This window comes from Lacerta agilis, chromosome 15 (genome assembly GCF_009819535.1).
Source record: "Lacerta agilis isolate rLacAgi1 chromosome 15, rLacAgi1.pri, whole genome shotgun sequence".
Taxonomy (NCBI): Eukaryota; Metazoa; Chordata; class Lepidosauria; order Squamata; family Lacertidae; genus Lacerta; species Lacerta agilis.
The window spans coordinates 237121-249680 of NC_046326.1; the positions used below are offsets into that span (position 1 = coordinate 237121).

General features: G+C 45.8%; 1 protein-coding gene across 2 annotated transcripts in view; it reads right to left on the bottom strand.

Moving 5' to 3' along the window:
• Positions 1–12560, bottom strand: part of ADAM9 (ADAM metallopeptidase domain 9) — a 99348-nt gene that overhangs the window by 45748 nt on the left and 41040 nt on the right. For both annotated transcript variants that reach the window (XM_033171315.1, XM_033171314.1), the window contains exons 13-15: positions 11728–11820; positions 9297–9492; positions 7728–7833 (exon numbers count right to left, since the gene is read on the bottom strand). In XM_033171315.1, the coding sequence (XP_033027206.1) occupies positions 7728–7833; positions 9297–9492; positions 11728–11820 (395 nt within the window). The remainder of the gene's footprint in view (positions 1–7727; positions 7834–9296; positions 9493–11727; positions 11821–12560) is intronic.

Here is a 12560-nt window from a genome sequence, read left to right on the forward strand (position 1 = left end):
GCGAGGCACTGGCTATCGCTGCAGCCAGGAGTGGAGAATCCCTCTGCTCGCTGCAAAGCGGCTCCCCACCCCTCTCCCTCCTGGCTCGGCTCCGCCACCTTGAGCAGGGGCTACAGAGGCAAGGGCAACTCCAGCCTCAACCCCATGGCCGGCTCCAGCAACCGGGCTCGGTTCCCTGTGCGCTCCCATTTAAAAAGACATGAGCTCACCCCCTCCAAAAAACCCACCCCAAACCCACAACACAGCAGCAACCTCATTCCTCCTCCTCCTCTACTCCGAAATCCTGTGCATCGGGGCTGGGTCTCCCCCTTGCAAGAGATGGAGGTGCTGTGCAGAGAATGGATTATAAAATAACAATCTCAAAAGCCACATCACTATTTATTTTGGGGTGTGGGGTTTTCATCTCTTCCTGAGTTTTGTAACTTGACTTGAGTATAGTCTAATATGGTTACCATCTTCTTTGGACTCAGCTACAATCAGTCAAAAAGCAGAGCTTTGTATGTGTTATAAATGTGCATACATAAATGGTATTATTTGCCTTTTGATGTGAGGTTGAGACTAAAAATTAACTAAAACTCATTCTTTATTACCTTCAACAGGATTCTTAATTGTGGATTATGAATACACATTGGCTGGAGTGGTTTAAAGAAGATTGAATTTGTTTTCAAAGTACGTATTCTTATAGATAAATTGGAATATTAAAGTTTGGAATGGGCTAGAGAAGCTGAAATATTGATAAGGACTGGATATGCCTGTGTCTTTTTGAAAGGAGAAACTATTTCATAGAATCATAGAATCATAGAGTTGGAAGAGACCACAAGGGCCATCCAGTCCAAACCCCTGCCAAGCAGGAAACACCATCAAAGCATTCCTGACAGATGGCTGTTAAGCCTCCGCTTAAAGACCTCCAAAGAAGGAGACTCCACCACACTCCTTGGTAGCAAATTCCACTGTTGAACAGCTCTTACTGTCAGGAAGTTCTTCCTAATGTTTAGGTGGAATCTTCTTTCTTGTAGTTTGAATCCATTGCCCCGTGTCCGCTTCTCTGGAGCAGCAGAAAACAACCTTTCTCCCTCCTCTATATGACATCCTTTTATATATTTGAACATGGCTATCATATCACCCCTTAACCTTCTCTTCTCCAGGCTAAACATACCCAGCTCCCTAAGCCGTTCCTCATAAGGCATCGTTTCCAGGCCTTTGACCATTTTGGTTGCCCTCCTCTGGACACGTTCCAGCTTGTCAGTATCCTTCTTGAACTGTGGTGCCCAGAACTGGACACAGTATTCCAGGTGAGGTCTGACCAGAGCGGAATACAGTGGTACTATTACTTCCCTTCATCTAGATGCTATACTCCTATTGATGCAGCCTAGAATTGCATTGGCTTTTTTAGCTGCTGCATCACACTGTTGACTCATGTCAAGTTTATGGTCTACCAAGACTCCTAGATCATTTTCACATGTACTGCTCTCAAGCCAGGTGTCACCCATCCTGTATTTGTGCCTTTCATTTTTATTTGTTTTGCCCAAGTGTAGTACTTTACATTTCTCCCTGTTAAAATTCATCTTGTTTGCTTTGGGCCCAGTTCTCTAATCTGTTAAGGTCATTTTGAAGTGTGTTCCTGTCCTCTGGGGTATTAGCCACCCCTCCCAATTGGGTGTCATCTGGACAGTTGATCAGGATGCCATCAAGCCCATCATCCAAGTCATTGATAAAGATGTTGAATAAGACTGGGCACAAGACAGAACCCTGTGGGACCATTTATATCTATTTTATCTTCTTCACATGTTTCTTGCAAAAGGATTATCTGAAAAGAATTTTTATAGGACAGAAATTCGGGATCTAATCTTTTCCTTTGCCAGCCAGCAATGTTCCAACTTAGGACTGCTAGCTGGGGACTTCTGTGTTGTTCATTTAACAGTCAAAACGGAGGAGGGGCGGACTCTCTGGAAGGGACGGAAGATGTAACAAAAAAATCAGTTATTTTACTTTGGGAAGATGGTGACTGTGAGGAGCCCTCCAAATTAAATTTTTTAACAATTTGGTTCGACTATTGGAACACCATGGTTAATCTACTAAAAGTAGATCCCTGAACAGGAAGGCTCTTCATTTCGAAATTCTTTGTACAACTTGACGGAGAGATACCCAGGGAGGGAGAAATTGAATCCGTCGGAGGAAACCCTCTGGCAGATTTATCATCAGACATTAGGATAATTTTATTGATGCGTCCCATCGGGTCTTCAATCATTTCCGACGGCAGGTCCCGAAGTGTAACATTCGCATTTTCCTTTGAAGAAGGTAATTGAGGGGACATCACGGGGGGACCCCACTGGTCACTTCTCTCCAGGATGAAGGGGAGCCGTTAATGAGTACCCTTTGGGTTCGGTCAGTCAGCCAGTTACAAATCCACTGGGTGGTAGCATTGTCTAGCCTGCATTTTACCAGCTTCTTTACAAGAATATCATGGGGCACCTTGTCAAAGGCCTTGCTGAAATCAAGATAGGCTACATCCACAGCGTGCCCTTCATCTACCAGGCTTGTAATTCTGTCAAAAAAAATGAGATCAGATTGGTCTGACATGACTTATTTTTCAGAAACCCATGCTGACTTTTAGTGATCACAGCGTTCCTTTCTAGGTGCTCACAGACCGTTTGCTTAATGATCTGCTCTAGAATCTTTCCTGGTATTGATGTCAGGCTGACTGGGCGGTAATTGTTTGGGTCTTCTCTTTCCCCCTTTTTGAAAATAGGGGCAACATTTGCCCTCCTCCAGTCTGCTGGGACTTTGCCTGTTCTCCAGGAATTCTCAAAGATTACTGCCAGTGGTTCTGAAATCACCTCTGCCAGTTCTTTCAATACTCTTGGATGTAGTTCATCTGGCCCCGGAGACTTGAATACATCTAAACTAGCCATGTATTCTTGTATTACCTCCTTACTTATTGTGGGCTGTGTTTCCCCTGCTGAATCATCTGCTCCATATTCTTCAGGTTGGGCATTTTCTTTTTTGGAGAAGACTGCGGCAAAGAAGGCATTGAGGAGTTCTGCCCTTTCTCTGTCTCCTGTTCGCATTTCTCCATCTTCTCCTCTCAGTGACCCCACTGTTTCCTTGTTCTTCCTTTTGCTACGGACATACTCATAAAAGCCCTGAACATACTCATAAAAGCCTGAGATCATTCTGTGCTTTAGCTTTTCTGTCTTTATCTCTACAAGTGCTGGCTATTTGTTTGAATTCCTCTCTGGTGATTTCCCCCTTTTTCCATTTTTTGTACATATCCCTTTTAAATCTTAAATCAGTTAAAAGTTCTTTAGATAGCCACCCTGGCTTCTTTAGGCACCTTCCATGTTTTCGTCTCATTGGTAGTGCTTGAAGTTGTCCTTTTAATATCTCCCTTTTAACAAACTCCCATCCATCATGAACTCCCTTCCCTTTTAGTATTACTGACCATGGGATCACACCCAGCATTTCCCTAAACGTTCTGAAGTCGGCTTTCTAAAAGTCTAGAATTTGAGTCTTAGTATGCTTGGTTGCTCCTTTCCGCTGTATAATAAACTCCAGAAGAGCATGATCACTCCCACCTAATGATCCTGGCCACTTCTACCCCACTTACCAAGTCATCACTATTGGTTAAGACCAGATCTAAAATGGCTGATCCTCTTGTTGCTTCTCCCACTTTCTGGACAATGAAATTGAATGCTTGGTCATCTGTTCCAGGAAAGCATCATCTGTGTCCTCAGTTTGGCTTGGGGATCTGTAGTAAACTCCCACAATGAGATCATGGTTATTTTTCTCTCCCTTAATTTTGACCCAGATACTCTCAGTTTGGCTTTGAAGTTTTAAATCCTGGATCTCTTCACAGGTATACACATCCCTGACATATAACACCACTCCTCCTCCTTTCCTGTTTGGTGTATTTCTCTGAAATGGATTGTATCCCTCTATTGCTACATTCCAATCATGAGACTCATCCCACCAGGTTTCAGTGATGCCTATTATGTCATATTTAGTTTGGTGTACCAAGAGCTCAAGTTCATCTTGTTTATTTCCCGTGCTCTGTGCATTAGTATACAGACATTGGTGACCATTGATCATTCCCCCTAGTCTCTTATTTAAGGATTTTTTCTTCCCACCACTAGGTCTGCGTGCTGTTTGCTCCATTTGGTCCTTGACATTTGGATGATCATCTTCAGCACTTGATAGGCTCCTACCTTCAGGACCACTGTCTCCCTCCCCCACATAAGTCAGTTTAAAGCCCTCCTGATGAGGTTTTTGAGAGTGTTGGCGAAAACATTACTCCCAACCTTTGTGAGGTGCAGCCCATCACTTGCCAGAAGTCCGTCTTCAAGAAACTTCAGACCGTGATCTAAGAATCCAAACTGTTCCTGCTGGCACCATTTGCGAAGCCAGGTGTTCACTTCCCCTATTTTTCTTTCTCTCCCTGGGCTACGCCGTTCAACTGGGAGGACAGATGAGATGATAATTTGTGCATTTAATTTCTTCAACCTCCTGCCCAGAGCCTCATAATCACTTTTGATCTTCTGGAGGCTATGGCTTGTAGTGTCATTGGTTCCCACATGGACCAAAAGGAAGGGGAATTTGTCAGTGGGTTTTATGATTCCTTGCAGCTGCTCTGTTACATCTTGGATCTTGGCCCCGGGGAGACAGCATACCTCTCGAGAGGTCTTGTCAGGCCCACAGATCACTGCTTCTGTACCCCTCAGTAGGGAATCCCCTATCACCACTACACGCCTCCTCATAGGCTTGGTCGGGATTCTTCCATGTGCTGTCCCTTCCAAGGTCACTTGCACATTCCCGGAGGACTGACTGTGCTGCTCGTCTTCATATTCCTCATCAACTGTGATGAGGGAGAGATCTTCAAATGGAGTCTGTTCTTCATCTTCCATGTTAAGGGAGAGCACTTCAAATTGATTGTGTAGTTCTAAAAACTCAGAGCAATCCCTGGGCTTTCTACTTCTATGAGTCACGTTCCTCCATACATCTGGCTCCTGTGTTGGGGAACTGTCCTCCTCCTCAGGGATGTGCCCTGACTCCCCCTTGGTGCAGACAGTGTGCTCTGCTGCATCCAAGAAAAGCTCCAGTTCCTTAATTTTCTGAAGCGTAGATATACGGGCCTCAAGTTGCTGGACATTGTCTTCTAGTAGGGCAACCAACTTGCACTTGCTGCAGGTGTAGCTGCCTACATCCTTTGGCAAGAAGACAAACATTGCGCAGGAATTGCAGGTGACTACAGTTGTTACCTCACCCTCCATCCTGAAAAGCTTTAAGTCAGGACAAAAAGGAAGCCTTGGTCTCCCCCAATAAACGTTTGAGATCAGTTCCCCTTTATCTAAAAGATGGGTCAAACTGTGCGCGCCAATAGGCGCGTGCCGCTGCCCTCCAGGCATTGACTAGCTCCGCCCACAGCTAGTCACCTGACTCAACAAAGATTTCTACAAAGATCGCTGGGAAGGTGGTGCCAGCATTTCAGAGCCCCCACGTCACTTTCTTAAATTTGGAAGCCTGGTGTGCTTATAAAAATGCTTGGAGATATAAACTGAAACTTTAAAGTTTGGAATAGGTCAGAGAGGTTGAAACATCAAAAGGACTGCATATGTCTATATTTTGCTGAAAAGAGAAACTATAAGGATCTTCAATTGTTTGCAACTCCTCATAGACATTTCAAGAGAATTAGATGAGTGAGAACTATCTACTCTTCCCTGGATGAATAAGTCATTACTTACACTTTCTGGACATTCTGTTGTTGTTGTTGTTTTCTTTTTAAAGTTAATATTTGTGTATTTTGAATATTACCAGTAAATGGAAATTTGGATTTTATTTTAAATTGTATACATGTAATGGGTAACTGGGCTGGAGGGAAAGTACAGGAAATGGTGTTTCCTGGGAAAGTGGCCTTGACAAAGTGATAAGGTACTGTTGTAAAACTGACTGTTTTGAGAACCAGGAAGGCAGAGTGAATTGCGTTAATTTCGCTTGGTCCTGAGTATTTTGAGTAGGTTAAAACATGGCAAGGGACAAGGTTTGCTTGGAACTGGGGGGACTTTTCTGTGTGGAAAGAAGAATTGGTTAAAGAGATGAAGGAAATTTAGCAGACAAGATTTGAGCCCAAATGGATAAAAATATTGAAATGGTGTCAGAATCGACTCCTAAGATATAACCATTGTTAATAGAAGTGGTGAATGTCTTGAAGCAAGGAAGGGAGGAAAAATTAGGAAAAATTGATGAGACTAATATGAAAAACATTCAGGAGACATGTAGGGCAGATATGGATGGTAGAGGTGAGAAGCAGGCAACACTTGAGGATGCCTCGATGGTTGAAAAGAGGTTGAAAATAAAGTCTTTAAGGCAAAGAGGAGCCTGTGAGGAAGGTGAGCACGATCTTAAACATGAGTCATCTGATAATCACCTTCCGGTGAAATATAAGTATGCCAAAGTTAGGAAAAAGAATGGGAAATATTTGTGTTATATATGCAAAATAATGTAAATAAATTGATATATTAGCAAGCTTGGACAATACACTTGCAATCAGTAGAGGTTTGGGTAAAATTAGGAAAATAACAATGGATGCACTATGAAGTATGGATATGCAGAATAACTTTGTGTACTGTATTTTTCGCTCCATAAGACGCACTTCTTTCCTCCTAAAAAGTAAGGGGAAATATCTGTGCGCCTTATGGAGTGAATGGTGGTCCCTGGAGCTGAATTGCCCAGGGGCCAAAAGAGGATCATGCTTTTTATTTTACAAAGAGAAAAGGGAGTGTTGAAAGGACCCCGCTGAGCAGCTTATCAGCAAGAGATCGGGAGAGAGATAAGAGTCCCGGCTCCCTTTCACCCCTGCCCTCCATTGTTGAATGTGCTGCAGAGGGAGGTTGTTTGTTTCCCCAGCAACATGTGACTGGCTGATTGGACTATCTGTCTGGAAACTGTAGAAAAGGCTCCCTTTCCTTTAGAAGCTGCAGAAATGTGAGTTGAACCCCATAAAAATTGGGATTTTCCTATTTGCTTTTCCCCCTTTGCAAAAGGAGCTTTGCTTTTCCCCCTTTACAAAAAAAGCTGCAGAAGTTTTAGCTGATCCTCAAAAAAACAGGGCTTTTCCCTTTGCAAAAAAGCTGCAAATGTTTTAGCTGATCCTAAAAACCCCCAGGGCTTTTAGAAGAGGAAAACCAGAAAAATATTTTTTTTTTCTTGTTTCCTCCCCTAAAAACAAGGTGCGCCCTATGGTCCGGTGCGCCCTATGGAGCGAAAAATGCAGTAGATTATGTCCAGGCTTTCTTGAGCATTTGTTCTTATTTTGTTTGTGGGCAGTTACAGGACAATGAACATTCATCATGATTTCATCCTGATTTGTTTGCACAGTGGTTATATGTTAATCATTCATTTATTTCACTTTTCATGCTTTCATCCTGTCACTTTCCTAAACATAAAAAGTCTTGTGTTGTTGCTTTCTAGAATAGATTCGTAGCAACAGAGCACTTTAAGCTACTATAATTATGCAAACCTACATTTTCAGCATGCGACTGAATCCATCCCCAACCTTGGGCCTCCAGCTGTTTTTGGACTACAGCTCCCATCATCCCTAGGTAGCAAGGCCAGTAGTCAAGGATGATGGGAGTGGTAGGCCAAAAACAGCTGGAGGCCCAAGGTTGGGGAACACTGCCCTAAGGCACCGAACGTCTGGAGGTGACCAGAGTTTCCTTGCCGCACCAACTTACCAGCTCGAGCACTTCTTATAGTCATGCCCATGGTAGCCGCAATTTCCAAACCTGTCACCTTTGGAATTCACTTCAGAAAAGCAAATTTGGGGAGCAGCCTTTGCCTCTGCAAAACACAGATTTGGGAAATCAGGCTCGCCCAGCTCCTTTAGCTCGCCCAGCTCCCATTTTCTGCATCAAGAAATAATTACCGTATTTTTCGGTCCATAAGGCGCTCCGGACCACTAGACGCACCTGTTTTTTAAAGGAGAAAAACCAGTGAAAAATATTTTCCTGGTTTTCCTCCTCTAAAAGGCAGGGAGGGGTGCGCTGGAGGGGGAGCCCTTCACAGCGGCTCATCCCCGCTTGCTTTAAAGGGACATGGGGACGAGGGGAGAACGCTCCGTTTCTCCCCTCCTCCCCATGTCCCTTTAAAGCATGCGGGGATGAGCCTGCTTTTGGCATCGGCGCGCGGGGTGGTGGAGAAAGCAGCAGCATCCCCGCTGTTTTCTCCACCACCCCGCACCTTTGGGATTGGAGGGCAGCGCGTGGGGTGGTGGAGGAAATCCTCCACCAACCTCCCTGCCGCCCACCGATCCCAAAAGCAGGCATCGCAGCTGCCTCCCCGCACCTCCCACCGAACGCGGTGGGGGATGGGGAGAGGCAGCAGGAAGCGAAGGGGATGTTGCTGGATCGTGCCCAGCACCTGGCACGACCCAGCAACATCCCCTTCGCTTCCCGCCCGCCTCCCCCCATCCCCCGCTGCATTCGGCGGGAGGTGGGGGGAGGCAGTGGAGATGTTGCTGGATCGTGCCCAGCACCTCCATTCGCCAAAAGAAGCTCCTTTTGGCGAACGGAGGTGCTGGCACGATCCAGCAACATCGCCGCTGCCTCTCCCCACCTCCCGCCGAATGTGGCGGGGGGTGGGGGGAGGCTGCGGGCGCGAAGCCTTCGTTCCATAAGGCGCACAGGGATTTTCCCTTCCTTTTTAGGAGGGAAAAATGCGTCTTATGGAGCGTAAAATACGGTAAATAATAATGATAATGATAATGATAATGATAATGATAATAATAATAATACAACAACAACAACAACAACAACAACAAATGTGTGTTTCAGGTAGCGGTGGGGAGGGCATCTTGGGCAAGATAGCCTCCATTGGCCCCCTCCCTCACTGCGTCTATATCCTCATGGCCCTTATCACCTCCAGTTGATCCTCCTCCTGCTGCTTGTTTACTGCATAGAGCCAGTGAGCAAGCCGGCAGCAACCGTCTCTCGCTGCTGTTGCTCCTCCTCGTCCTTCCCACCAACATTGTCTGAGCCAGAGCAAGCAGGTGAACAAGCAAGCAGGTGAAGAGAAGCAGCAAGCCCAGGAGGCTCTTGGTGGCGGGGGGGGGGGGGGGGGCTCAGCAGATGCCCAACTGCACTGTCCCTTGATCCCAGCCTTGCACAAAAGCAACAGAATTTGTCATCCAGTGGCTGTTCCCAATCCCTTAGGATAATGTCTGCTAGCTGTTCCTTGTGGAGAAGCAAATGAAAGCTGACACATTTGGGCTGCCCAGGGATAACACAGATCCTCATGCTCCTTACTTGGCCCAAAGATGCCCTGGCACTGGGCATTGTAATACTGGCAGAGCCCGTTGTAGCAGTAAGCCTCGTCTTTGTGGCAAGGGTGCCCGTTCTCAATGGTGACATCTGGCGGGCAGAACTGTGACGTTCCATTGCAAAACTCGGGGAGGTCGCACTCACTGGCCCGCTCGCGACACTCTGTGCCTTTGGACAGGAACTACGAAAGGGAGGCAGGAAATGCACCAGCGTCAACCTGCTAATACCCACTGTGGGCAATAAACCAAAACTATCAACAAATTAAGATTCAACCTCCCACTGACTTCACCCCATAATAATCTAGCATTTATACAGCACAGGTCACCTGTCCAAAATATTGTGTTCCACCTCTGGAATCTTTACATCATCCTCTATGGTAGACTGGCATTATTATCCCCATATGGCAGATGGAAGCTACCTAAATGCTCTCCTCCTACTAATTTGTTTAAAGAGCTTCTTCTTGTTCTTGGTCTTAATGTTTTTAGCAACGTGCTCCTCAAATTCTTTTTAAGCATTTATGGGACCCCCCTTCCCCCGCAATCACTTTAGAAGCTATCCTAACACCTTTAGGGATCTAAGCAGCAATAGTCCCAGTTCAAGTGCAGCCTGTCCCTTTTGTACAGGCCTGGACTGACCCAGAATGTTCCCCAGTGTCTAACAAATCCAAAGCTCTCCTCCCAACCCCATTGCCAAATCCACATGCCTCTCTAGCTGACCCTGCAAGGGGAAGAAGAAGAGTTTGGATTTGATATCCCGCTTTTCACTACCCGAAGGAGTCTCAAAGCGGCTCACATTCTCCTTTCCCTTCCTCCCCCACAACAAACACTCTGTGAGGTGAGTGGGGCTGAGAGACTTCAGAGAAGTGTGACTAGCCCAAGGTCACCCAGCAGCTGCATGTGGAGGAGCGGAGACGCGAACCCGGTTCCCCAGATAATGAGTCTACTGCTCTTAACCACTACACCACACTGGGAACTGGTAGCATTTCAGAGAAAGCTACCTTGGAGGTCCTGGCTTTCAGCACCGTACCTAGCAAACTACATTTGGCTTCCAGGACCTCACCTCTACATTCCCCCATGTCATTGGTGCCAACATGCATCACAACCACTGACTCCTCCCCAGCACTATCTTCCAGGCTCCCTAGGCCATGTGCCATATGTGCAGCCTTCATGACAGGCAGGCCGTTCGCCCTGGGGTATCTTTGCGCATCACACACCCAAATATCTACGTTCCTGATGACGGAATCCCCCACTATCACGACCCCTGCACTCCTTGGAGATGTATTCTCTGTGAGAGAAGATAACAGTTTGTCCCATCTCAAAGACTGTTTACCTGTTCCTCAGAGCAGGACTCTCCTTCCCCAACACCCTTCTTCTTCCTGACAGGAGGGGAGCTATCATCGCAGGAGTGCGACTCTGCTGTAACGCTCACAAAGATGTCAGCCACCGGCCACTTTGCCTCTCTGAACTTCTCCAGGCCTGCCAGCCTGGCCTCAAGGGATCAAATGTGCTGCTGGAGACCCAGGAGCTCCTTGCACCCTGACACACCCATAACCTCTGTCTCACGGGGAGAAAGTCATACATGGGACAGACAACCCTCCCCCCCACATACAAGCACCAGTTAGAAACAAAGCATTAGATCTGCTCCAAAACATTCTCAGTAGGCTTGCAATATGTCTGGAAAATCCTTGACATGTCCTGGTTTTCAGGTGTAAAAATGGCATCGGGGGAGGGGGGGGGAATTTTGCTGAATTGACAAAATGTCAGGGAAAACCCAGATGTATGGTGGTTTTTTTAAAAAACCAACCAATTTTAGTGGTGTCAGGAATTTTACTTTTTGAAATATGGCAATCCTAGTTTTCAGAGGCAAATAGTAATGAACGTGGGATCACACACAACTGCCCTAATATCGGCAAGAGCACAGGCAAGAGCACAAATAATCACAAATGCCCAATGAAATGGATGCCTGGAGGGCCTTAAGTCTAAACATGGCTTAGTACTCATCAGTGTGGCATCAAAGCAGCCAGACTTTTAACATTGAGTACCTGCAAACTGACACATTTGCACTTAGCCATGGTTCGTCTTAGTGTTACATACAAACCTGGCCATGTAGTGAGACGTCTAAGATTCAAACACTGTAGGAAAAATTCTTCTCTAACATAATATTTACTTACCATATCCCATTTATTTCAACTCAACTTTTTCTAAGAGAAGCACATTTAGAGTTGCAGACTATTTCTTTATCACATGTCAAGGCTGCAATCCTCAACACACTTACTCGAGAGCAAGCTCTATTGAACTCAGCAGGACTTTCTTCTGAGTAAGCATGTGTAGAATCATGCTGTTAGATACCCAAGTCCCTGTAAAATATCCTCCTGCCCTGCAGTTTCTGGCAATAACTTGGGATTGGTGAGTCTTACATGACAGTTGTGACAGCAGTCTCCATAACCACAATCAGCCCCAGGGTGGAGTCTACAAGTTCCTGCCTCACAGCAAGGATCATACTGGCATTCCTGAAAAGTTAGGAGAGAAAGGGGGAAAAACAGGTGAGAAAGGAGGCCACTCTCAGGCATTTCCAACCGGTGCTTTTTTTCTAGAAAAATAGGTGCTGGTACTCACCATGAAGTTGTTACAGTAAGTGCCACACTTTTTAACAAAAAAGAGAGGTCCCAGTAGTGCAAATCCCTGAGTACCATCTGAAAAAAGCACTGTCTAACACCATTTTAATCTTAAAACTCAAATGTTGGCCTTATGCAGGCGTAATTACCTTGGACTTGAAACAATTCCTAAACCAGGGATGAGGAACCTGGCTGTGGCTGATGGGATGTAGCATTCATGTGGACTCCATTCCCTCTTAGCTGGCAAGTTACGTTTGCATTGCTGTGTTAATCTTAGTTCTCTTTGATCCCCAACCCTTAGAGGGGAGAGGTAAACAGCAAGAGTTCTGATGACAGCATGCTAGTCTCACTTCCCTGCTATCTCCTGCAATCTCCTGTTTTATTATCGTGCTTTGATGTGTAGGAAGTTTCCTGGGTTTCTCATGTAAGTCTTTGTTACCTGATGCCCACCACGTGAAGACTCCTTGAGGTGTGCTGGATGAATATGATTGGCTCATTTGAACCCTGTAATGTTTTTCCCTTTGTGTAATAAAAGAGCCTGGGGCTGAGTTGGGAGGAGGCACTCTTGGGCATTCTCCTCCTGACTCTCTCTCTCAGAGCCTTTGCTGGTCAAAGCACTGCCTCTCTGTCTTTTC